The sequence below is a fragment of the Galeopterus variegatus genome, unplaced genomic scaffold (assembly GCF_000696425.1).
Source record: "Galeopterus variegatus unplaced genomic scaffold, G_variegatus-3.0.2 Scaffold779, whole genome shotgun sequence".
In the NCBI taxonomy this organism is placed as follows: Eukaryota; Metazoa; Chordata; class Mammalia; order Dermoptera; family Cynocephalidae; genus Galeopterus; species Galeopterus variegatus.
This window is the reverse complement of record NW_007726890.1, coordinates 405,427-431,756: the sequence shown is the minus strand read 5'-3', so window position 1 is coordinate 431,756 and position 26,330 is coordinate 405,427. Positions and strand designations below refer to the sequence as shown.

Below are 26,330 nucleotides of genomic sequence, written 5' to 3'. Positions count from 1 at the left end.
GTTTTTTTTTTTTTTTTTTTTTTTTTTCAATAAACTCGATATTCTATAAATTCTTACACAAACAATATAGAAATAATCCATTTTAAAAGTACTTTCAAAAATAGATTAACTGAGATGGCCAATGTTATTCACTTCTGAAAATAAGGTAAGATACTGGAACAATTAACCAAATTGGAACCTCATTATGTAGGAACTCCACCAGCAATCTTTTGCTTAAAAGACATTTATTGGGCTTCCCCATACCATGGTAACAATATTAATAAGAGTAGGAATAAAAATATAACTTCAAAGACTTGCAATGCTAATGAAAATGTTAATCTTATCAAACAATAAAAACAAACAAAAGCAATATAAGGTATACGAAAAAATGGATAGCTGAACTTGGTACTTTTTACTATCAATTACTATCAGTAATTGAAAAAAGTCAAGCCCCAAAGTCCTTAAATCATTCACTTCAGTTGGCTGCCCTAAGATAACTTTGTGTTAATGACAAATAAAATGTAAATCACACATTTACTAAATACATTGTTTTTCAAATCACACACTAAGCTGTTTATTGCTCACCAAATGTTAATACTTACAGTAATCAAAGATCATTTGAAAGCTTCCACCTACCAAACTAGTATACAAAAATATGTTTCAGGCCCCTTCAACTCAATGAAAAGAAAATGTTGAATGCACTATTCTAAATTCAGCCTATCTCACAACATATGCTCTGGCAGCAATGTGATATAGGCAAAGCTTAACAAGCAGGTTATTCTCAAAGAAAAGAAATACGCTATTTTTCAAAATATTCCCATTTTAAAACTTTGTACTTAAGAACTCTTTCCTGAGAAAATCAAAACACACAGATAAAGAATTACAAATGAAAAAGAATTATAAATTTCTGTTTATATTTTATGTTTTGAAAACAGATATCTATAAACATAAAAAAGTTATAAGATGTATGGCTTAAACTTACATCTGCAGAATTAAAGACATCCGGCAATAAAAAGTTGAGTAATGCCCAGAGTTCATGCAAGTTATTCTGTAATGGTGTTCCAGTTAGGAGCAAGCGGTTAGTTGACTTGAACTCACGAACAATCTCGGAAAGCTAGAAAAATAATAGTTATATAAGCATTGTTTTATTTATTAAAATGTTCAACATTCAGTTATATTTTATCCAACCAATACTTTTGTTAATACAATAAAACTTGAGAATTAATTTTATATGGAAAAATATTCTAGTTCAGGTAACATTGCTGGAGTGAAGCACAACTAAACAAAATATTCTTGGCCCTTCTACACTTTAAATAATGCAGATCAAATTTATACCTGAGACCCCTCCCTCACTTCAAAAATTTTATTTTCTCCATTTTGGAGAAAACAGTCAGAACTTCTCTATGGAATCCAGGCTAGTAACTTTATACAACAAAATCTCCTCCTCCCCACCAACCACATTCATCTACATGCCTAGCCAAGTTCTAGTTTGGCGTGGTCATAATTTTTAAGCACCAGATTTGAGACCATTTTCCCAATACCTTATATTAACTTTCTAAATATAAGACTACAAAAATTAAGATACAAAAAGCATAAAAGAACAGTGATCCTATCAACAAAAATGCACGTTTTTATAATGCTCTTAAACAATTATTCTCTAACATGCGTCCTCTTATCAGGTATTAGTTCCAATTTGAAATTAGTATAATCCACCTGGTGGTTTTGCTCCAGTTCTGTCCCTGTTTCTCCCAAAGTAGCCCAGTGATCCAAAGAGAGGTTCATCATAATAATTGAAGCTTTTCCTACTGTTGATGGAGTTGAATGGCAAGAAATATTGGTATTTTTCAATGTTAGCACCACACTCTAATTAACACAAATCAGATAATTCTAGGAAATTATTTTTCTAATCCATATAAATACACATAAAGTAGCTCCTCAATAAAAAAAATAAGTCAATGCAAATGATATTTGTACATCAGATATTCTCAGCAATATTAAACACTGTAGCATAACAGAGTTAGGCTGCAACAGGACGTACAGCAAATGAACACTTAATTTTCTTTACATTAAAAACTGTGCTCAATTTTTATTTGTCCTGTATTCAATAATTTAAACTTTAAACCATTTTAAAAACTGATTTTCATTCAAATTCTGTGAATAAAATCACAATTTTCCATCAACATTTTTTATTTTGAATACAAAAAAATGAACAAACAGATCTGATAATTAAATGAAAACTTTAGTAAAGATATTGGGAACTTACCTTAGATTTTTCATTCTTTATTCTGTGAGCTTCATCAATAACTAGGTATCGCCAATGAAACTTTTTGAATACAGATTTTTCTTTAATTACCATCTCATAAGAAGTAACACAAACATCCCACTCTCCTGGCATCATTTCATCACGAATAAAAGCAGCCTAATACAAAATAAAGTTCTTTATATTAGAATATGCTGACAAGATGATCATAGAATTAAAGTGTCCAGAGAATATCAAGTCATAAGAGACCCTGAGGATCACTTAGTCTAATCCATTTTACAGATGGGAAAACTGAGCCCAAAGATACCTTTGTCGTCAATTATCTGGATGACATGCTAATATATTCATCAACAGAAGAGAAACAAAGGCTATCCTTACAGGTGTGCAGCATAGTCAACGAACTAGAAAAGTTCATATCACCAGAATATCACTAAATTCCTAGGCTCTGTCTTCATATCACGAGGGATACAAAAGGACATGGACAAAAGAACTATTTCTGAACGCCATATTCTTACCAAAATCCAAGCATTAACAACATAATATAGTTCAACAAATAGAGAGAACTCAATATACATGAATGATTCCAACCTTCTGAGAACTCCTGCATGTTCCCTAATTTTCTAGCAGGGATTCGTCATATACTTTGTTAAGAGGTCACAGAAGCCCATTAATGAGTTTGTGAAGTTCCTTGATATTGCTATAAGGCTACATTTGTGATTTTATAAAGAGAACCTGCTCTATCTAGTATAGGAGGCTATTTAAAACGGTGAGACTATTTATAACTATTTTTAAATCTTCACAGGCAAATGGTCAACATGGTAGCCAAGCTAAATGAGAGCATTTTTAATTTGCATGAACTGAATTCCAGATGTTATGGATCAAAATAAAACCACAAAAATTAATAGGGAGCAGCAAAATCTATACTGAGAAGGGACTAATTAGTACTGTAAATCTGAAGTTACAGTGCATAAACAAAATTAACTGTTCACTGCAAAGCTTTTATTTCATAATTTACAGCTATGCACCAAATACTCTATGGACTCACTCATTTGACAAATATTTACTGACTGCCCACTAGGTATAAGAGGATCACCTGGACTGAAGTAGAGGGCAGAAAAAAGGCCTTTGTAGAGATCTCAGTTGCACCCTGGTAAGTGATCATATTTAAAAAGTTAACTAAGATATTAAGGAATTGGAGACAAAATAAAGAGAACCAGGATGCCAGACCCTGTTTGGACCTGCTGAAACCTTATCCTTGCTTGATTTTGTCAAACACTCAGTTCGATGGTTCCTCCTACAAGTTTCATCGAACACATGCATACTTCTAATTTAAATTAGACCTGCTTTGAATTTTTTATAACTATTGGAGAGATTTAGAGTTAAATATCTTGATAGAACATCAAAGGTCACATAATCCAAAAGCTCTCATTTTATAGGTGACAAAATTAAGGCTCTTCGAGACTCACTCAACATCATACAATCAGTAGCAAAGCCAACACTAAAACTAGATGTGTTTACATGTCCACTACCCTGTACTTTGTTAAGGTGAAAAAGGAAGGGATCACAAAACCATGTTTGGGTATCACATCTCTATATACTTCAAAACTACATTAGTATCAGATACGATCAAGCATATCTCTAATAACCTCCAAACTCAATTAAATACCTATTATAGCCTACATCAACTTTTTAATTACTAAAATATTGACCCCCTAAAATGTTTACAGAAGGCCAAAAAAGTAGAAAAACACAATATATCTATCCCATGTGATACCAAGTTTCAAATCTGTCTATAAATAATGATGTGGACTTTCTCTACACATACTGACATCAATTTCTAAGTGCTGAATAAGGTACATTAATTACTTATATAATTGACAGTTACTGGTTTTCGAACCCTTTTGTCCATGGCCCACAGTAAAATTACATTTTTAAGTTGCAATCCGGTATACACCTATATGTTTGAGTGCATGCGTGTAGCAAGAGGTAACTCACAATTTTCTCAAAATGATCCTTATCCTTACTATTTGCTATTCTGTTCTCTCTCAACGTTTTAGAAAATTGTCATCACCACCTACTAAGCTGAATTCACAAACTATTAATGAGTGGCAACACACAATTTGAAAAACATTAATTCTGAAGACTAATTTTTAAGGTTAAGAAAATTTTCAAGCCACCAGAATCCCAACCTCCCATGGGGCAGTCATAGGGAACTCACAAATGAAATGCACCCACTCACTCCCAGAGATACTTCATAAACCCCTTGGATTCCATATAGTATAGCTGAAAGTGACTGATTTACATTTTTACTGAAAACACAAGACTTCCTATTTCTCTTTTGCTTATAATTTTAGCAAAAGATAATACTTAGAAATGCAAAGTTTTATAAAGAGTGGTAGCACCTTAACTAATAGAAGTGATCAGGAAGAGTTGTAAGTGACTAGGCTACTGGGAAATATTAGGCATACAGAAGAATCGAGCCTGTAATTCAAAATTTATGAGCTCAGTATTTCAATATTTAAATTATTTATAAATTAAATTTAAATAAATTTCAGCAATTTTTCTTCAAGCAAAATGATGAGGATAAAATTATATAATTCATTATGCTATGATTCTTTCAGGGATATCTTTTGATAACCTATCCAAATATGTAAAACAGAATAAACCTTTATTCTAAACTATGTTCTCTGAGGTAAAATAAAGACAAAGTTTAATAATATGCTTTCTAAGCTGATTATTCATTTTAGTATTTTTTGCATAATTTATTATTTTTAGATTAATTACATAGTCCTAAAATAATTGCAGCCTACTAGATTGACAAATGGTTAGTTTAAACATCTGCCCCCCAAAAAGCCAAGAGTTTCTAATATTACCTGAGAATATATACAGATATGTATTTTTCTATTCAAAGACCAAGACTGAAAGCTGTGTCTACACATAAACACAAAACACAAGGCTCTCCGTACATATGAGGGTACTTCAAAAAGTTCGTGGAAAAATAAAGTTAAAAAATAATGCTAATCCTTCCATGAACTTTTTGAAGACCCCTCGTACATATTTTTAAATATTGGCTTTAGATAAATGTGTTTTTTAACATTAAAGTGCAATGTTAGGTTAACCCCAACTTAAAAACGTACATTGCCTTTAACTCTGCAATTCTAACAATTTATTCCAAAGAAACAATCTAGAACTTGTGTAAAGATTTAGTTAGAAAATATGCATTTCATCACAGTATTGCATAAAGTAGAGGGAAAAGTGACACCATCTGAATGTCTACCTACAAAATACTGGTTAAATAAATTAGGTAATCTATTACAAATGATGTTACAAAAGAGTACTTATTAACAGAAAAAGATATCCATCATATATTCGTGGGGACACTGAGGGTTGCGATCCGTTGCCGGACACGAAAAAAGACAAAAAGGAAAAAAATAATAATAATAAAAAATAAAAATAAAAAATAATACAAATCTTTCCATGAATTTTTTGAAGCACCTTCATACAGGAGAAATTCAATTTATGTATGTATGCAAGTGCATATATATATACAAGTCAAAAGTCAAAAATTTAAACATAAAAAATTGAAGTCATACAAATCTGTAGTTTTGGCTTTAAAATTGCAAAAATGATAGAGTCACTGATAAGATATACTCTCAATAAAATAAGATTTTTTTTACAAAAAGCCACTTAAAAGTACAATTCAAAAATCTGTAGGTTAATGAGCTAGTTAAAAGTAAATATAGAAAAAGCAGGATTGTCTCTTATTAACAGGTAATACCTCACGGGAGTGTTGTGAGAATTAAATTAATATATGCAAAGCACTTACGATAGAGTCTAAATTAGACCAAGCACAAATTACGAGTAATTTATTAGTAGTAGTAGTCAACTTAAATGTCTTTAAATAGTATGTAACTTAACTCCAGAAATGATGGTATTCTTGACTGCCTTTTTAAACTTATTTATCACTTACTCTCACATCCTTGTCTCCAACGAAACAAATAACACGGAGAGATGGGACCCATCTTTTAAATTCATTCATCCAGTTGTGTAAAGTAGACTTTGGAACTAAAACCATGTGAGGTCCAGGAATGTTCCGGTAGTGTTTAAGGTAACCAAGCAAAGCGATCGTTTGTAAAGTCTTACCAAGACCCTGTATTATCATCACAAGAAAAGAAACCATAAACATTTTTTCCTTTAATAAAAGATTTTGTTAGTAACGACATGACAAAAGATATTTGTCAGCTATCTCACATAGGGAATTACACGTCTACCAATGAAAAGTAAAAAGACCTTTTGTTTAAAAAAAGCAAATAACCAGTAAATCAGTACTTACTGTGAGCACAAAAAGAAACCAAGAACTTGCAGTTAAAATGTTGCTCAAAAAAGCAACTTTGTCTTCAGGACATTGTACTCCTAAAGTAAGCAAACTACTATATCGTTTTTCCTAATAGTTGCAAACTTAGGAATTTTGTGTGTGTTTGTTTAACCAAGACACGTTTCCTTTGCCAGCCTGCTTAGATACAGGTCTTTCTTTCCTGTTGTCCCCAATGTAATTACAGCCCAGGCATTAAATATTAAATATGCATCTCAAGGGGCTTGTGGCTCTGTACTTGCATCTCACACTCTTAAAGACCTTAGGAACCACAAAAGAACAGAACTTCGCAGCGGGAAAAGATCTTAGAGATTACCTAGCCCAGTGGTCTTTTTTTAAAAAACATATTGAATACCCATGAACTCACCACCGACCCTATGGGAAAAAAAACCATGTACTAATCTGTTGGCCTTTTAAAACAGCTTTTGGCTTTATCTGTAAACAAGGAACATACTTCCTTTTGCAAACTTAAGCTTAAAGCTCTTTTTATAGGGTTTATCCTATCTGATATGTCACTTGATGAGATTCGTTTTTTGGATGCTGTGCATCAAAACCTTAAAATGTTTATACTCCTTAACCAAGTAATTCCACTTCTAGGAATCCTATGGAAATAATCTGAGAGGTACAGAAAACCTAAATTACAATATTCTCATAATAGAATTATTTATACTATACATCAAGCAATCCAAATAGGCAAAAATAAGAGAGAAGTTGAATAAAAATGTGGTACCTCCTTAGGATTATTATGCAGTAATTAATTATTTTTACAGAATATTTTAATTACATGGAAAACATGTATGTATGTGAAGAAATTAGGGTAACAAATTATATATGTAATATGATGTCAACTATGTAAAATAAATACATTCAAAAGAAAGAGACTAAAAAAAATACACCAATACGTTAACTGTGGTTATTTCTAGATAGTAGCATTATAATTTAATTTTTTTCTTTATTTTTTTCCAAATTTTCTATACTCCTTAAAGTATCTTCCTCTTTTTTAGTAATTAAAACATATCTGGTGTCAGCATAAATTCAACATTAAGGATCTTTAGATGGTTGGAGCAAATAATCCTGGTCCTTCTATTGTCCAATTAACCAAGCTCCCCACCTCTGAGCTGAGTACAGTCCCCAAATCACAATACGTAAATATAAGGAGCTACAGACCCTTGATTTTAAAGGATCCTTTGCCACACACATAACAGTTGTTCAGCCAGGGATGAGTATCTACGGGAGTGACTACTATGTGAGACTCACAGAGCACATATTGTTATGTGGTTCTTCTGGATAATAGTGATTGCAAATATGGCTCGAATCACATAAACATGAGTATCATTGGGTTATATGGACTAGAACTTTCCATGACCTCTTTTAAATGTCATTTTACTATTTTGGTTTTAAAATACAAATCTAGACCTCATATACTCTATCTGCTGAATTAGCATCTTATATGGCCTTACTTTTTCTCTTTTTATTTTATTTATATGTCTACGATTGACCCCCACCTGGCATTCTACTGTATCAATACTCAACATTGCTCTTTACGTGTTCCTTATTCTATCTATTCACTTTACGATTGCTCATAAATTGAGATATGTACATTCATTCATGCATTCATTCATTCATTCATTGTTTGGTTTATATACCCTGCCTCCCTTCCAAAAGCATTTTGGATAGACTACAATGAAAACATGTTTCAGGTGGCCTACAATGAAAACATGGAACATAAATTAACGGTGAAACAGAAATAAAGAGGTACCAAGGAAAGTAAGTAAGACTAGAAGGTAAAGAATAGGAAAAGACACAAAAAGAAGACCATTAGAGTTTACACACATGCTCCATTTTAGCGTTCAGTTTGGCTCTGTGCTTCCTGGAAGCCAAAGTGCAAACAAAAACGAAAGTACAAGGTAGTTTTTTGTACCATTTGAGGAAATCTCAATAGAAATTTTGTGGCCTGTGAAAGCCTACGTTCTAGAGGTTACTTAAAGAAACAATTCTAGACTTTACAATAACTTTATACATTATAATAATGAAACAAAGTCTTCAGGCATCAGGGGACAGTTGATCAAATCAATATTACTAGTATATGATAGGATTTGAACTTTTTTTTTGTCTTTTGTCTTTTTCCGTGTCCAGCAACGGATCGTAACCCTCAGTGTTGCCCCAATCCGAACCCTCGAGCGGGAGCGCCGCCGCGCTTCCCAAGCGGTGCACTATCCAGTGCGCCATCGGGCCGGCCCGGACAGTACCTTTTTACATTAGAATAACTAAACAAAGCCTTCAGGCATCAGGGGGACAGGTTGGCTCCAGTACTTCAAATTTACATACAAAAGGGCCGGCCCAGTGGCGCACTGGAGAGAGCGCCGCTTGGGAGCATGGTGGCGCTCCCGCCAAGGGTTCAGATCCCATGTGGAGACCACCAGTTACCGCTCACTGGCTGAGCGCGGAACGGGCGCAACACCGAGGGTTGTGATCCCGTTACCGGTCAGTAAAAAAGACAAAAAGGAAAAAAAAAAAAATTTACATACAAAAGTACTGATAACTGAGAAAGTGTTTTTAGCTCTCCTTACCATTTCATCTGCCAAAATACCATTGACTCCATTTTCATACAAAGAGATCAACCAGTTCAGTCCTCGAATCTGATAATCTCTTAGTGGTCCTCCTTTCACATCTGAAAAAAAAAACCGAGGATGTCTCACACTTTCGTTAAAGTTAAATCTTTCTTAAACCAAACAGAAAAGAAATCACCAATGGGATAAAGTACTTACATGAAGGTGACACCTCAAATCTAATACACACATTAGAGGTTTTCCGACTCTCCGAGAGCAGCTCTTCATCTTCTTCTTGTTCTGTGCGCCTGTGGCGGTAGCTGAAATTGAAAAAGAAATACCTTCATTTTCAACCCAAATGCTAAGGTGTCAATGAAGTCAGTATACATTGCTAACATCTTTGATGGAAAAAGAATGTTATTTAGGGTATTGCTTAGAATTGGGTAGAGCCAGCCTACATTTTTACTGACTGACTTCTAGTGAGAAAAAAATATTGTTGCCTCCAAAACATATTTTACATTGGCAATAACATTATTTTTGTATATAAAGTTATACTGAATAAGTGAAGAGGGAAGAAGTATGAGGAGACGGAGAAGGAGGGACCGGAAGAAGTCAGGGAAGGAGAGGGGGAAGAAAGTAGAGAGATGCCATCGTACTCTCCAGCAGAGATTAAGCTTTGCTTTTCATCTTTCTTTATCCGAGGACGTCCCAATTTCATGTTCAGAGGAGATGTTGGAGATTTCTGTGTTGAGGGTTGAATGAAATGTGCAAAAAGTTCTGTCTGCTTCAGTAAAAATTCAAATCTCTTTGCTCGGTCTGCTTTCTAATTTTCAAAACAAAAAAAAGGTAAAGATTTTATTTTTTTACTTATTCAAAGTTATTTAACAAACACTTATACTGCACTTAGTACTATGTTCTAAGCACTTCGAACATACTAACACATTTAATTCTCTTAAGAAACCTATGAGGTAGTTACTAATAGCATCTCCATTTTACAGATGATAAAACTGAGGCACAGAGATGGTAAGTAACTTGCCCAAGCTTCCATAGCTAGTTAAGTAGCAGAATTTTAAAATACTATTTTCAAATGGTTTGAATGCAAGCCAAATGATCTGACAGACTTAGTAAATGCCCCAATAAGAAGTACCCTTCTTAAAGAGTGAGAATCAAAAAGCAGTCTGGCTGATTAGCTCAGTCAGTTAGAGAACAGTGTTGATATACAAATATAAATTATTAACTATTATATATATATACAATAAACTGAACTCTTAAGAATTTTTAAGCTGCATCTAGAAATAACTGAAATCTTAGAATACAGTGTCATCTTGTCTAAAAGTATTTTCAGTGACATCTTGTCTAAAAGTATTTTCAATATCATGGTACAATAATGTAATAAACATTCTTCTCTTCGATTACAGCAGTCTGGAAAATTGTATTTTATGCTAGCAGTATATAAAGTTTCTCCCCAAAGTGAGCAGGATTTGGAGAAAAATATGTATTCACACACACACACACACACACACACACACACGTGAAATAATTAATATATATTAACTACTAAAACTTGATATGTATTCTAATTTCTTAGTAAATTATAAAGGGTCATATAACTTGTAACATATAAATACAGTAAAACTTTGCTTCACAAAAAAAAATCTTTAAAAATCAAAAGATATATACATCATTCTAGATTTTAATAAATGAAGACTTTTTTTTCTTTTATTCAGTTACTTTCTGACTACAGGGTAGAGAATACTTGATTGCTAATGAAGGATACATAATAATACAAAAAACTTACAGAAGAGTTAATTAACATAAATACAAGAGTCAGACAAATATTTTCAGACCACTAGCTGGAAGGATGCCAAAAACTTTCCATTTTATGTTATCCTCACTGGAATGTTGTTTTTAGAGTTGTTAAAACATTAACTGTCTACATTAGATGTGATCTTAAACACTGAGGCATGAAGTGTTATAGTTATCAACAATCAAAAAATACACTTAATCTCTACTTATTTTTATGATATTACTGTAAAAATAACTCCTTGGGGGAAAAAAAAAGTCAGTTTCAACTATCTGTTAACTTCTTGAAAGATCCAAGGGTACAAAAGATCCAAGGTATAAAAGTCTAGTTCAAATTAAAGCTAAAATACAGGTATTAGTGACTAAAAATTAAAAATATAGCAAAGCAATATGTGGCTATAACTAACATTATACTGCTTAAATAAGTAAAATTTTCATGCACTAAGCAAATATCCTTCCCTCAAGAAAGTGTATTACCATATCACACGTTTCTTTAATGTGTGGCATTCATTCACATATCCAAAGCATGAAGGAGAAAGAAAGAAATATCAATCTGGCTTTGCAACTAGATTTCTCTCAGGTCACAAAGCCACACTGATATTGCCACTGATATTTTCACTTAGTGGATAAATATTCCTAGCACAGAGCACCTTATTATGGGATAAAGAGCATTGAACAAAAGTGAAGAGATATACCAGTTAGAATTGCTACAAAACAGAAAATAAATGCTGGCGAGGATGTGGAGAAAAGGGAACTCTCCTACATTGCTGGTGGGAGTGTAAATTGGTACAGCCATTGTGGAAAACAGTATGGAGGTTCCTCAACTAAAAACAGATCTATCTTACAACCCAGCTGTTCCACTACTGGGTATATACCCAAAGAAATGAAATCAGTATATCAAAAAGACACTTGCACTCCCATGTTCATTACAATGCTATTCACAACAGCCAAGAGATGGGATCAACCTAAATGCCCATCAACAGATGAGTGGATAAAATAACTGTGGTATATATACACAATGGAATACTATTCAGTTATAAAAAGAAATGATATCCTATCATTTACAGCAACACGGATAGAACTGGAAACCGTCATGTTAAATGAAGTAAGCTAGGTACAGGAAGACAAATACCGCATGATCTCACTCATATGTAGAATCTTAAAAAAAAAAAAAAAGTGGTTCTCATAGAAGTAGAGACTAGAATAATGGTTACCAGAGGCCAGGAAGGGAGGAAGGGAAGGGGAAAGGAGAAGTGGTAGACTAACGGGTACAAAACTATGCCACCTACCCTAAGTAAATCATTGTGCAGTATATGCATGTATTGAAACAGGACGCAGTACCCAACGAATACGTACAAGTAAATGTTAAAATAAAAACTTTTAAAAAACCCACACGATGATTTGAATAAACACCCCTAGTGAGATACAGCTGAAGGTCAAAAAGAACTGCTAACATATATAAATAGCATCTAAGAAATCATATTATTGTTGGTAGTGTTCGTGTAAAACTGTTATTTTGTGTATTGCAGAATAAAGTAAATGATTAATTGCACTGATATTATTGAGAACTGGCATTTTTTAGCATGGAAGAAAAGAGATGCAGATGGTAATATTGATGAGTTAAAGCTAAAACCCTGTAATACTGCATTTGAATCGAAAGTATTAGTAAGAGTTCATAATAAATTATCTCCTATGAAAATAAAGTTGGTATTTCCTAATTTTGTCTACTGAAAAAAACTAGAAACAATGATCGACCCAGTAACAGTGAGTATCTCCAGCATCCATACTGCAGTTTCTAAATGACACGTGCCACAAAAGAGCCATGGCTCCTTGGAAAAATGGCTCATTCCAGGTCTGGAGCATGAAATGTACAAGATGATCCTGGAACATCTTGTTATAACAAAACACAAAGAAGCTATCTTGTATCTAGCAAAAAGGACTCAGCCAACTTGAAGAGGTTACCACTGGCCAAGAAGAGACAATTACATGTTGCTTCCAATGGGTTTATAATAATAATAACAATAAAAATAATAAATACCCCTTGGTCACTACTGAAGAATGCTAGTGAACTTAGAAAAATACTTAGAAAATTATGCTAGTAAAGCATTTTTTAAATGGAATATAAAGGGAAAGAACCACAAATTTACCCTGCTTTTTAGTGTACAAACTAAGGCTAAAGTTAACCAACTAGTTGATAAAAGGACATTTCTCTTTATAAAAGTATCCTATCTAAAAAGTGAAAAATTAATGGTAGAATTAGAAATTGCCATTTTGCAACCCCTGAGTAACTAATAGATATAGGCAAAGATCATCAGTAGCTGCTAACATCACTAAAAATCATGATAATAATAAAATTAAATTAAAAGATTACCAGCTATTACATACATCCTAATGAAAGCACATGGCATCACTAGTGAAACAGTCTTTAAGAAAGAAAATAGAATTTGAATTTGATCATGCCTGTAAAATTAAATAATAGGTAATGGGGGGACAGAGGAACGTACTGAAAACAAATGGTAGGGCCGACCCCGTGGCTCACTTGGGAGAGTGCGGCGCCGGGAGAGCAGTGGCGCTCCTGCCACGGATTTGGATCCTATATAGGGATGGCCAGTGCACTCACTGGCTGAGCACAGTGCAGGCGACACCAAACCAACGGTTGCGATCCCCTTACCGGTCAAATAAATAAATAAATAAATAAATAAATAAATAAATAAATAAATAAATAAATAAATAAATAAATAAATAAATAAATAAATAAATAAATAAATAAATAAATAAATAAATAAATAAATAAATAAATAAATAAATAAATAAATAAATAAATAAATAAATAAATAAATAAATAAATAAATAAATAAATAAATAAATAAATAAATAAATAAATAAATAAATAAATAAATAAATAAATAAATAAATAAATAAATAAATAAATAAATAAATAAATAAATAAATAAATAAATAAATAAATAAATAAATAAATAAATAAATAAATAAATAAATAAATAAATAAATAAATAAATAAATAAATAAATAAATAATGGTAGAGGCAAAGTTAGGTTCAAATCCCAGGTGTGAGAGTTTAAATTTAAATCTAGATTCTTCCTTAATATGCTATTGTACTTAGCCTGATTTTTCTTTTTTCTATCCTTTTCCACAAATCATGAATTTGCATGACATATATTATTTAGTACTGTGAGTACATTTGTATTCTAACATAAATTTAAAATTTCTCTTTAAGTTTATGATCTGTGAATATGCCTGTTAACAAATCACCTGCAATTAATAAATTTGGAGTAATATCTCCCTCTTATTAAGAAAAAAAGAAAAAGAAAACAAACGGGATGCAAAAAAATAAAAACTATGGGGGAAATTGTGAGGAGATGTAGCTTCTAGTCCTAACTATTCCATATAGTTTTTCTGATCTTTTATTTCCTCATCTGAAAATGAGTAGATTAATTACTCAACAAAAATCTACTGTGAAAGATTATATAGTAAATTACTTTCCAATTCTAAAATCTATGGTTCTGTATGCATTATAGATACACGTGTAGTTTTTCATCTTTCACATCTTCTCTATGAAAATTAACTACAGCATTCACTATCCTACCCAAGGGTACGCTTACCATTTTCTCTTCATATTCTGGGTCCATTTCCTTTTCAGACTTAGAAGTTTTAGTAGAAAATTTGAGTTGAAATGGAGAAATGTTTTTCTAGAATTTCAAAGAAAATAAATATCATCAAATTGCAAAGCGAGGTCTTTAAATTGGTTAATGTTCTCATTTGAAGAAAGTGAAAAGTAATTAAATAGCCAAATAAATAAAGGAATGTGGGACATGCATGGAGAGCTTATGACTAATCCAGTTCTGTACACCTGAGGTCCAATAAAAAAAAATCTGCAAAACAGTGAAAGCCAGAGAAATGACATTAATTAGAATAAAAACCAAAAGTTGAAATATTGAGCCTTTTCACTCATTTTTTAATTTAAACTGTAAGAAAGAAAAATGTGTAACCATTAAAGAGATTTAAAATTTTAGAATGGGCTAATATTATCAACCACAAACCAAAGAATTCAAGGAAAATAAATATTAATTCTGTGAAACACTTCTTTATGTAATGGAAACAAGCCAGACTTTCAGAAGAAAAGACCATGGTTTCTGTTTCCGAAAAGACACTTTTTTATTGTTTTCACAGTCTAATTAGAACATTTAAATTTTTATGTAATTCAATGTGATCCATATATATTTAAAAAAATTAATAGTACAGTTTCAAGCTTTTGGCTTATGTTAATTTTCTCTAACTGGAAAGAAAACTATTTTAATTTTTTTATATTACATAAATATTTTGTACAAGCAGTTTATCATAACTTAACTATTAACCGCTAATACTTTAAAAGTTGTAATTTAGTGAAAACTAACATCAATCGGTAACTTAACAATACTGAAATTATCTGGGAGGGGTTATCTCATGCACCCTATCCTTTGTAAAGACGACTTTGTATTCATAAATATAAACAGTTATACAGATTAATTCCCCCTCCTTATAAGAAATCAAGAAATAAAATACTAAAAACACAAATCTACCTATTAGGACCAAAGCCGAGAGTATTTCAGTTTTAATACAGAAAAACACCAATCTGTTTGTGAAAACTAAAGAAGCTATGTCAATTTTACCACGGCTTTTGTTTCTGAAAACTTAGGACAAAAATCAACAGGATGTGACCTTAAACATAAGAAAATCATGTCTCTAATAGTTAATAAATATGTCTTCCAATGTTTACCAAAACTTCTATTTTGAGGAATCCCAAACAAAGATTATGGAATTCGAGTCATCGATCAGAAATCATTTAGTTATTCTAACCCAAATAACAATCATCTTGATTTACAGCATCTCATATGTATGTATCATCTATGTGGGATGTTTTGAATGTAATCCTGGATGGATGGGAATGGAAAACTGCTAAAGATTCCCTCAACCCACACCTTCAAACTGTCACGTATACTATAAATCTTATTTTATTTTCAAAGCAACAAGAGGGCTGGCCAGTTGGGAGACCATGGTGCTGATAACACCAAGGTCAAGGGCTCAGATCCTCATATGGGCCAGCTGCCAAAAACAAAAAACAAAGCAACAAGAAAAATTGGGTAACAAAATCCAAACATTTATCATTCCTTGAAAGACTATAGGAAGTCTAGTTTTCAGGTTTCAAAGCAGTGAAAATTACTTCGCCTCATATACATAAGTATATATCTAATAATGTGGGAAGTAAACTTCACTTACAGAAAATTAAAGCTTTAATCTCAGAAAAACATTTTACTCATTACTTTTTGCTTACCTTGTGGCAGAATACCATAAAATTTAATAATATGCTAACTAAAATTCCTAATCTCGAGTAGTGCTATTAGAAGCTGTGGTTAATTACTTCATTGACAATACCTTGCACAACAAATTTTAAAATACCTACCTTCTAAACCTTCTGATGTGTACATGTGTGTGTATATATGTTTTCAAAAATACATGTTTCACACAAAGAAGATAAAAGACAACTAAGATATTCTAATGAGTTTCTTATGAATTTAATTATCTGGCAGTCTAGATGCCATGAGAATGGAGCACAGGGTCATCAAATGCCTTGTCTTTAAATACCATGACCTTTTTCTTGACGTTTTCATTACCAAAAATACCATCTCCAATTTCTACAGTGTTAGGTTTATCCACCTGTCACTTAAACCAAGTAAGTTCAGGAACCAGAAGGTAAGCATATATACCTTGGAGTGGCTAGATGTCACAAATCAAGCAGCAGTAAATGACCTGGGAAAGACCACTAGGGGAAAGCACACCTTCAACAGCAAGAAGGGATGGCAGAAGGCCAGGACTAAACTATGCATTCCACTGCAGGAGCAGCCCTTATCCTTGGTGTTCACGTGTAATTATTTCCCTCTCCCTGCTGCATCACTGGAACTTTTGTATTTTACATTTATTTTAAATCATTTCATAGTTATGTCCTTTACCATAAACTAACAAATTCTTTCTGATGAAAGTACATGAGATGTTCAAAAAATGATAGCTAACTGCCTGACAATTGAAGGAAGAGACGGAAAAAGTATAAAAAATCAACACAATACTGGAAGAGTCTGGGAGGTGGTTACTTCACTGAGGAAATACAACCTGCTGAATCTCAATTGCCTTTGTGTCACTGTCAGAGTACAGTAACTGGTGGTCACAAGGAAAAGGTTAAGCTACACTTTTAGTACACCATTTAAGGAATCAAGGTAGTATGCAATGTATTAGATTTTTAAGGAAAAATTAAAAATAAAAAATACGTAGTGACTAAAGTAGTAAACTTGTAGCACCTCATTTCCCTATCTTGAGTGAACAAGTGAAGTACCATTAGGGCAATTTTTGATGAGGCTACAGAGTTCATGATTTTTTAGGTATCAACTCAGTGCTTCTTATCCAGGTTTTCACATTGATCCCCAGTCTTTTCACAATTCAAAAAATTTATACAATTTGGAAATTTGACAACCTTTACTGCCATACAAAAGACAGTTTAGCACTTATATTTGCCCAATCTAAGGAATAAAGGGCAACCAGACTTGAATTTCCCAACGTTTGATTGATACTGATGCTTGGTATTCGGCCCAGCTTCAATCATCAGTATTGTCTTACTGATCCAAGTACCACATAAATTGCAAAATGCGTATGTTTTCTATGGTTTTCACTTAGTGCCACAATTGTCTTTCTGTTTAGTCAACCTTGTAACAGTGAAATGTCACTTAAGCAACAGCTGAATTTAAAATTACTCTTCTAATTCAAGGCGAAAAGTGTTAATTTCCCTCAAAGCTTTTCATTTGGTCGTATAGTGCCATATAATGATTCAGACAAAGCCACTTGAGATCTCTAAAGCATAATTTTAATTACCCAGCGTTTTTTAAATTGCGATGTCTAGTCGTAAATGGAAAATAGTCCACCCATAAATGATCCTTTCTGCAATTTTATTATACATCAAAAATCCTTATACCCCATCCTATTTTTTCCCTCAATTTTTCAAACTGTCTTATAGTTTTATTTGCATGTCTCGATCCATACGAAATATGCCTTATGGAGATAATACATATTTTCTGCATTTGGCTTTAATAGGTGTCAGAGCGGTCCTCCTATGTACGTTAGCAGCAGTTCATCCTGGCGACGCAGGGTTTTTTAAAAAATTGAAAAAATAAAAACCTGCGTGTGTCCAGGAGCCAGCAGCGCCCACTAGGAGAGGGAGGCGGAAGCCTGGAAGGCTTGGGGCCGGATTGGGGGACCATTTGGGTGGCCCCGGAGTGAAACACTATACCGTGTCGGGGGCGGGGCCCGAGAGGATGAGGGTGCAGACGTTGGAAATTTTCCTAAACCAGCGATCACGGCTCCTCAGTTTGGGGTTTGGATTGGGAGGTACAACGCGGAGAGCTCGTGTTCTCGGGGTGCCACCCCCGCCTCAGCAGGCGGCGATCAAACGAACAAGGGATGAATTTTTTTTCCCTGCCATCCAAAAGACCGACATTGCCCATCAAAAGGAATAAATCTCTTCCCTCTCAGCCTCTACATCCCCCCCCCAACCACCAGCACCTTGAAATTCAAATTACAAAAATAAGCCCCAGCAAAACCCCTCTAGCGCGAGTGTGGGATTGAAGGGCCCAGATTTCCCAGGCAGAGGCCGACGGGAAGGGGGGGAGAGGGAGCGCGAGAGAGCAGAGCGCGCGCGCGCGCGCGCACACACACACACACACACACACACACACACACCCTTCCTATTTACCTCCTTCTCCCCCTTCTCCGTGGCCGCGGTGGCTTCGGTGGCCGCGGCGGCCGCTCCCTCCTCCTTAGAGGTGGACGGCCCCGGTTGCTCGTCCTCTACGACCACGACCGTGGCGGTCGCATCAGCGGCTGCCACGGTGGCTGCCACTGCGGCGGTGTCCGGCTCCATGGCGTTGGAGCGGGAACGAAGAGGGGGACGAAGAAGGGGGACGAGGGCTCCTGGGCGGCGGCAGTGGCAGCACTGGAAAGAGCTAGATGGAGCAGGGGTGGGGAATCACTCCGCTTCCAACCCCTTCGCTCGGCCCCCCCTTCTTTAAATAACCCTCAACCCTGCCCCACTTCCGTCCACCCACCCTACGTCATGGCCTCCCCTAGTCACCCTCCCCTCTTCCTCTACCCCCCCTCAACAATCGCGAGACTCCCCCTCCCCACTCAGAGCCCTGGTCAGTCCCGCACGACCAACTGTTGCCTGAGTGTGGAGATCGGACAGGGGTGGAGGCGGGAACCCATAGTCTGCGACCACCTAAAAATCTTTTTTCCCACACGCCCCCAACAGTGAGTCTGAGCTCCCCTCGCAGATGCGTGCAAAAGGAATCCTCTTTCTCTTAAATGTGCTCTTTGTACCTCGGGGCGCTCTCCCCTTCTTGCACAAAGAACTTTTCCTCTGCTTAGAACTGTGCAAGGTCTTTCTCACCATTTGCAAAGCCCAGAACCCCTCTGGGGACTGCCATTTCCCAGGTCCCTACAGGGATCGGATTGGTGGTGCTTACCTTCCTAAATTCTGCAGAAGGAGAAGCACTCCTTGAATCTCTTGATTGCAGCCCGCAAACATTAACTTACAAGTCAAAGCCTGACTCTTGGGTTTTATGTATATTTCTCCTATTGTCAACTCCAGTACCTCTCAGATGGCCAGTGTGCAGGAACCCTTCTTTTGCCTTCATCACTGAATTTTAAAACTCCTGGGGGACAAGGTCAAGGTCCCCCACAGAATTTGGGGCAATACATGGTAGGTACCTAGTTTAGTCATCGCTTGAATTACTGTGATTATTTGGTGCATGTTCTATGTGCGTCCTTGTTATAATTTGGCAGTAATTCAACGCCAGTAGTATGCGTGATCATGGATATAAAAGCATTTTGTGGAGTGCAACAGTATGCAAATGTGATTGTTAAATATTGCTTCTATTTCTCCTCAGCATTTATTTTGATCAATAATGGAAATATTTACATCCTAGCCTTTAAATTTCACTCATTAAAGACAAAAGATAAAACATATAGAAAACAGTATACCAAACAACCACCACAAAACCTACAATTTCCAAAATGAAGCAAATACTTTCCAAAGTGAAAAGAAGTCATTAATTTCTCTCAGTGTACCTTCCTAAATTACCGATCTGGTATGAGGTGTAATTTCTGCAAACAGCAGTATGGCACACCTTTGCCCCCCCAAAATATATCCCTTTTTCTGAGGATAATACCCTAAATTCCATTTTGTTTTAAAATTGTAAATCCTTAACATGCAAAAACCTTGTGATGTTTTAGCTATTATTGGTCATTTACACCTTAGTGTGAAAGAGTGTGGGATCCTGTCCAGGGACTGGTTCTGAACAGAGAAAAAGAGGCAGAGAACAAGACACTGGTGACTGAGAGGGTGTGCTGGTGAGAGGAGAAGAGAGGCTGGTGGTGCTAGCTTTGTTCTGATTTTGCTTTCATTATGTTCTTATCATTTACTTTAGATTTTTTCCACCAGTGCCGTGTTTCTCATCCTGAAGCACATACGTGTACTATCCAACAGGAATAGGAGTCTCAGTATAAAAATGATTCATATTTCCAGAGCATCAACTTGAGTCAAAAAATGGGATGAAATTAAGTCACTTAACTGATCCTCTGAAATAATGATTTTTTTCTATTAAAATTTGCAGCTGTATTAAGGAATGGACTGCAGAATTTGACGTGTCTCAAAAGAAAAGGTTGAAATTACCAGTTAAACATCCTACCCCTTCCCCACTACCTATACAATCTCCTCAGTCATTAAGGGTTCTTTGGTGGGAAAGTTCGGGAAGCATTGAAAGAAAGATGCTGCAGTACATGCATCCACCTGACTTGAGAAGGACCCTTCCAAAAAGCAGCGGTGGAGGATTTCTTTTTCATCAGACTGAAGCTTTGGGAAGACAGAATTCCCCTTTCATTGCCTGGGGCTTCAAAGGAGAAAGGCTCAAGAAATTGTTGTGTATTAATGTGTTCCTTCTTGCAAGGATACTTTGTTCCACTGTATTTCTCATTGCCAATGTACAGTATTTCCATTCCATCGTTACATCGTGGGTTAAATAGACTTTTGTGAGGAAATCTGGAAAACTCACATCCCTTTATATCACATTTTCTATGGGACCATGTGTTCCAAGTTTAGAAAAAAATAATTTAGAAATTGTTTTGGGGGACAGAACATATTTGTATGCTGGCAATTCTCCATGTATGTATAATGTGATCCTTCCTTTTCAAGATGACAAGGGTGAAAGTGCTCCGAAGTATATGAATTTGGCTGGGAAGGTCGATGCTTGGTCAATAGACCTTGCCACAAGATTCATGTAAATATTTCCCTTTAGCTTGTGGCAACAGCGGTTATTTACAGAGCATGTGCTATCCCTATTTGCAAAACTGCCTAAAATTCATGATCTATAGACTTTGTTCAACAAGAGTCACCTCGCTTCTAATCCTACTCAACACCTTACTCTGTCTGCCACTACTTTCCCCTATTATGTCTTTTCATTTGAAATGGTCTTTAATTGTTCTATTCCATCGGGGTTGGAGAACAAAGCAAACTTTTATAAAGAATCTTGGGGCCCTATTTGGGAACCGCAAATCTAATCTCAGTCTACTGGACAATATTGTCCATTTTAGTAGATTGTGAACATTGAGTGATTGTCCAATAGTCATTTTCACATAGCCAAACTTGTTTAGTAGCTACCAGAATGTGTGTCCACTGTAAGCATTAGATACTTTTATAAAGATAATAAAGGCAAGGCCGAGGGCTTGGTGTTCCTTCTCTTATTTTGTATCTGAAGTCTTTCATTGAAACCACAGAATGACTTAAAACTACATTGTGATCCCACTGGTCAATGTTCTTCAGAAGCTGGTACAAAGGCTTCTTGTAACAGTGTCTTGCTCACAACAACAGTAACCATTCTGTTCATATCGGTAAGTTTTCTCACCATTTTTCTTAAAGATGTTTATGATAGCGGCATTTTTGAAAACATATTTTCTTGGTGCTATGTGTGTTAAGGAAAAGGCAATGGTAATAGCTGGCATGCATCTGCCATTTCTTGAGTATCCACTATTATATCAAGCACTGTGCTAGATTCGTTACTTATTCCATGAAGTAAATATTAATATCCTTATTTTACAGATGAGAAAGTGAAGACTTAGAAAAGCTAAACTAAGCTAAGGTTCCACAGCTAGTAAGTGACAGAAGCCAGATTCAAACCCCACACTGTCTGGCTCCAAACCTCATCTTCCTATTTCATCTTTATTAAGTTCTCTGTTCTTCACAGGGCTTCCTCCTTGATAGTAGAAATTATATTGAGAAAATGAAATGAAAAATATTTCTGCCATCTATCTCCATGGGTTTCCTCTAAAGTAAATTCCAAGAACAGTAATGACTGACTCAGGACAGTTAGTGCAGAGAGGGGGGAAAACTAATGGAAACGACTTAGATGTCCAAGAAGAAGGAACTGGCAAAACATTGTATAGACATTCATAAATGGAATACTATGCAAGCATTAAGAATGATTATGTAAATAGACACCTTTTGACATGGAAATATTCTCCTAATACTGCTGAGTGAAAAAAAGCAGGCAAAAAATAATGATCCCATTTTTGAAAACTCAGTTGTGTAATTGGGGTGTGTGTGTATATGTGTGTGTGTATGTGTGTCCACACGTGTGTAAGTGCACAATTTTATTTGACAGGTATAATTTTTCTTGCTTTAGCATGCAATTTAGAGTCATGTTTTCTATCTCGTGATGCAGATTTCTCTTTGGATTCTGCATTACATTTTTCTAAGACTGGAAATTAGCAACACTGCAATAGGTTTCCATGAAACTGGAAATTAAAGAAAGAAAGAAAGAAAGAAAGAAAGAAAGAAAGAAAGAAAGAAAGAAAGAAAGAAAGAAAGAAAGAGAAAGAAAGAAACTATTCACTTAAACATATTTCCAGAAAGGAAAAAGCCTGGAAGGGTCTACTCCAAATGTTACCAGTAGTTAAAGCAAGTTGGTGGGATTATGGGCATTTTTTTAAAAATTTTTGCTTTCTATTACTTCCAGTTTTCCTCACTGAAGGTGTTTTCTTATATAATAAATAATATTTTAAAAGATGAATTGAAAAATATTGCTTAATACTGGACAAGTTGAAATAATTCCTAACAGAAAGAGTATGAACTAGTAGATAGGGTGAGTCAAAAAAAGGAAAAGAATGATTTCACACTGAAGAGACAATGCAGTAGCAATGTGAAATGTAACAGAAGCAATATAAATTATTGTACATAGTGTTACTTGGTTGAAGAACTGTTCCTGTCATTATCATTTTAAGTTGTACATAAAAGGATTTTTCTACTTTTAAAAATTATCATGCAAGGGCCGGCCCAGTGGCGCACTGGAGAGTGCGCTGCTTGGGAGCGCGGCGGCGCTCCCACCGAGGGTTCGGATCCCATGTGGAGACCGGTTCCCGCTCGCTGGCTGAGTGCGATGCAGGCGCAACACCAAGGGTTGCGATCCCGTTGCTGGTCCCCGGTATGGGCGTGACACCGAGGGTTGCGATCCCGTTACTGGTCAGTAAAAAAAGACAAAAAGGAATAAAAAAAAAAAAAAAAATTATCATGCAAAACCTAGCTCCGGATAAAAATAAAGCAGATTTTTTTTTGATGTTCCCAACCCTGAAATTCTACCCACCCATACATGCCCTAAAACATGAAACATATGCTAAATAATCTGAATTGGGTTTGCTAAAGGCACAATATTATCCATGGTGAATATTATTAGGGGCAGAATTGCACAGTTATTACTAACTTCAGCTCTCGAGTCAAAAAGACATGGAGCTCCAATTCTATTAAATTATTTAACCTCTCTAGCCTCAGATTTGCATCTGTAAAAGGGGTATTATAACACCTAACTCAAAGTGGTTTTATGAGGATTTAATGTAAAAGTATACATAAAGCATTTAGCATGGTCTGGGCATGTAATATGCACTCAGTGGATGGTAGTTAACAAAAAGGAAAAAAGGTGATATTTTGAGCTTTAGAGTAAGCCAAGGAAAAAGCCAGGATATGAGAGAGCAAGTCTGGAAATCAGTCCTAAACTAAAACAGGAATAAGGCAGAACTGTTGTTTGCCAACTTAATTTTCTCTGTTCATTATCATTTATTAGAGTCAACAATATGGTACAATTAAACTTCCCCAAAGGTAAGCTCCGAAGAAAGGTAGTAACTGAGGGAGAAGAAGGTCAGGGCACTTGCCTGCTTAGACTGTGACCTCCTTGAGGACAGGGACCATATCTGATTCATCTTTGTTAAAATGAGGTAGGAAGGAAGGGGTTGTAGGGACTGACTCCACACTGTGTCCTCCACCCTCCACATGTACCCTTCGGCTTCTGTGTTGCCCTCTGTGGTTTCTTTCATTTTTCCTCCTTCAGTTTTGCCCTGGTGTCCATTTTTGCTAGATTTCACATGCATGTTAATACATTTATATAATATTTTCAAGGCTTTTTCACAGCTTACCCAGTATGTTTAGAACAAGATTGGCAAAGACTAAGATGACTGCCAAAAAAAAATGGACTGGGTCCTTGTCCTGGGCCTAAGCCAGTGGTTCTTAAACTTTAGCACATCAGCATCACCTAGATGGCTTGTTAAAACACAGATGGCTGGCCCTGCTCCCAGAGTTTCTGGATTGGTAAGTTTAGAGTGGGGCTAGGAATATGCCTTTCTAACAAGTTTCCTGGTGATGCTGATGCTGCTGGTCTAGGGACCACACTTTGAGAACCAGTGACCTATAACAGAGACCAGCAAACTTTTTTCCATAAAGGGCCAGGTAGTAAATATTTGAGTCTTTATGGACTATAAGTTTTTTGTCGCAGCCACTAAACTCTGCTGTTGTATGAAAGCAGCCATATACCATAGATGAACACATGAGCATTGCTGGGTTCCAATAAAACTTTATTTATGGACACCGAACTTCGAATTTCATATAATGAAATATTATTCTTCCTTTTATTTGTTTTAACAATTTAAAAATATAAAAACCATTCTTAGGTCAAGGGCCATACAAAAATGGGCTTTGGGCTATGTTTGCTGACCCCTGCCTGAGAGAGACTCATTATCTAAGAAAGACAAAACAAGTGAAAAAAAGAAGACGTAACAAAGCAATAAACATATGAGAAGGTGTTTAACCTCATTAGTCATGGGGAAATGCAAATTAAAACCACAATGAGACACTGCTACACTTCTGCTAGGATGGGTGAAATTCTTAAAGACTGACAATAGCTAGATCTGGTGAGGATGGGGAGCAGTGGAATTCTCATATAGTGCAGGGAGAGTGTAAATTGTACAACTACTTTGCAAACTAGTTTGGCATTATTTAGTAGAGTTGAACACACATGTGCCTTATTGTAGAGACACAGAGATGTGCCACCCAGATTCTCTTTCAAGGAAGGACATTCTGTGCAGGCATGGGGAGTGCAGTCAGCAGACAACCTCCAGTTGGCAGCTGCTTGAGGGTCTGCCTTAGCTGCACAGAGTTGCTCTTCCCAATGTCACATTCTTTCTAAGGTGAATGAGTGAGGCTGGAGTGGAAAGGACCATTTAGGCCTGATATGGAACACACCGAGAGGCTCTACATGTTCCAAAGCTCCATGTGTAGTTGGTCAAGCTTTGTCAGGCTTGTATCGCAGTTCATCTTCTCCCCTGCCTGATCCTACTTCCTCTGCCTTTCTTTTATGGGTATTGATCCTTAATAAACCTTTTGCACTCAACACTCCATCTCTGCTTTTATTTCTGGAGAGCCCAACCTGTGACACTTTTGACCCAGTAATTCTACTAGGATAATACACTCTACAAAAAAAATCATTTGCATGTGCACCAAAAACCATGTACAAGCTGTTCTTAGCAGATTGTGTTTGTTATAGTCCATGAACAGGAGAATGAATGAATCGTGATATATTCACACAATGGAATATTATACATCAATAAAAATGATGTGTGTGTATATATATATATATAATATATGATGTGGCATATATATGAGGGTACTTCAAAAGTTCATGGAAAGATTCGTATTATCTTTTAATTCTATTTTTCCATGAATTTTTTGAAGTACGCTTGCACAACCACATGCATGAAATAATCTTGAGTAAAATAAGTAAGATATGGAAGAGTACATACCACATGATGCCATTTACATAAAGTTCAAAAACAGGCAAAAGAATTTGTGGCTGTATTCATAAGTGATAAAACTATAAAGAAAAGAAGGAAATGATTATCACAGAAGTCAAGATAGTGGTTATGTCCAAGGATGATCTTCAAAAATTTTAAC

General features: G+C 35.4%; 1 protein-coding gene across 4 annotated transcripts in view; it reads right to left on the bottom strand.

Annotated features, from left to right (window-relative positions):
• SMARCA1 (SWI/SNF related, matrix associated, actin dependent regulator of chromatin, subfamily a, member 1) overlaps positions 1–19,049 on the bottom strand; it is a 78,961-nt gene extending 59,912 nt beyond the window's left edge. For 2 of the 4 annotated variants that reach the window (XM_008572396.1, XM_008572395.1), the window contains exons 1-8: positions 18,759–19,049; positions 14,587–14,673; positions 9,817–9,983; positions 9,380–9,480; positions 9,182–9,282; positions 6,210–6,389; positions 2,243–2,398; positions 962–1,093 (exon numbers count right to left, since the gene is read on the bottom strand). In XM_008572396.1, coding sequence (XP_008570618.1) covers positions 962–1,093; positions 2,243–2,398; positions 6,210–6,389; positions 9,182–9,282; positions 9,380–9,480; positions 9,817–9,983; positions 14,587–14,673; positions 18,759–18,926 — 1,092 coding nt within the window. In that variant the 5' untranslated portion in view covers positions 18,927–19,049. The remainder of the gene's footprint in view (positions 1–961; positions 1,094–2,242; positions 2,399–6,209; positions 6,390–9,181; positions 9,283–9,379; positions 9,481–9,816; positions 9,984–14,586; positions 14,674–18,758) is intronic. The other 2 variants (XM_008572394.1, XM_008572397.1) reach the window with 2 other exon arrangements.
• Positions 19,050–26,330: the final 7,281 nt, after the last annotated feature.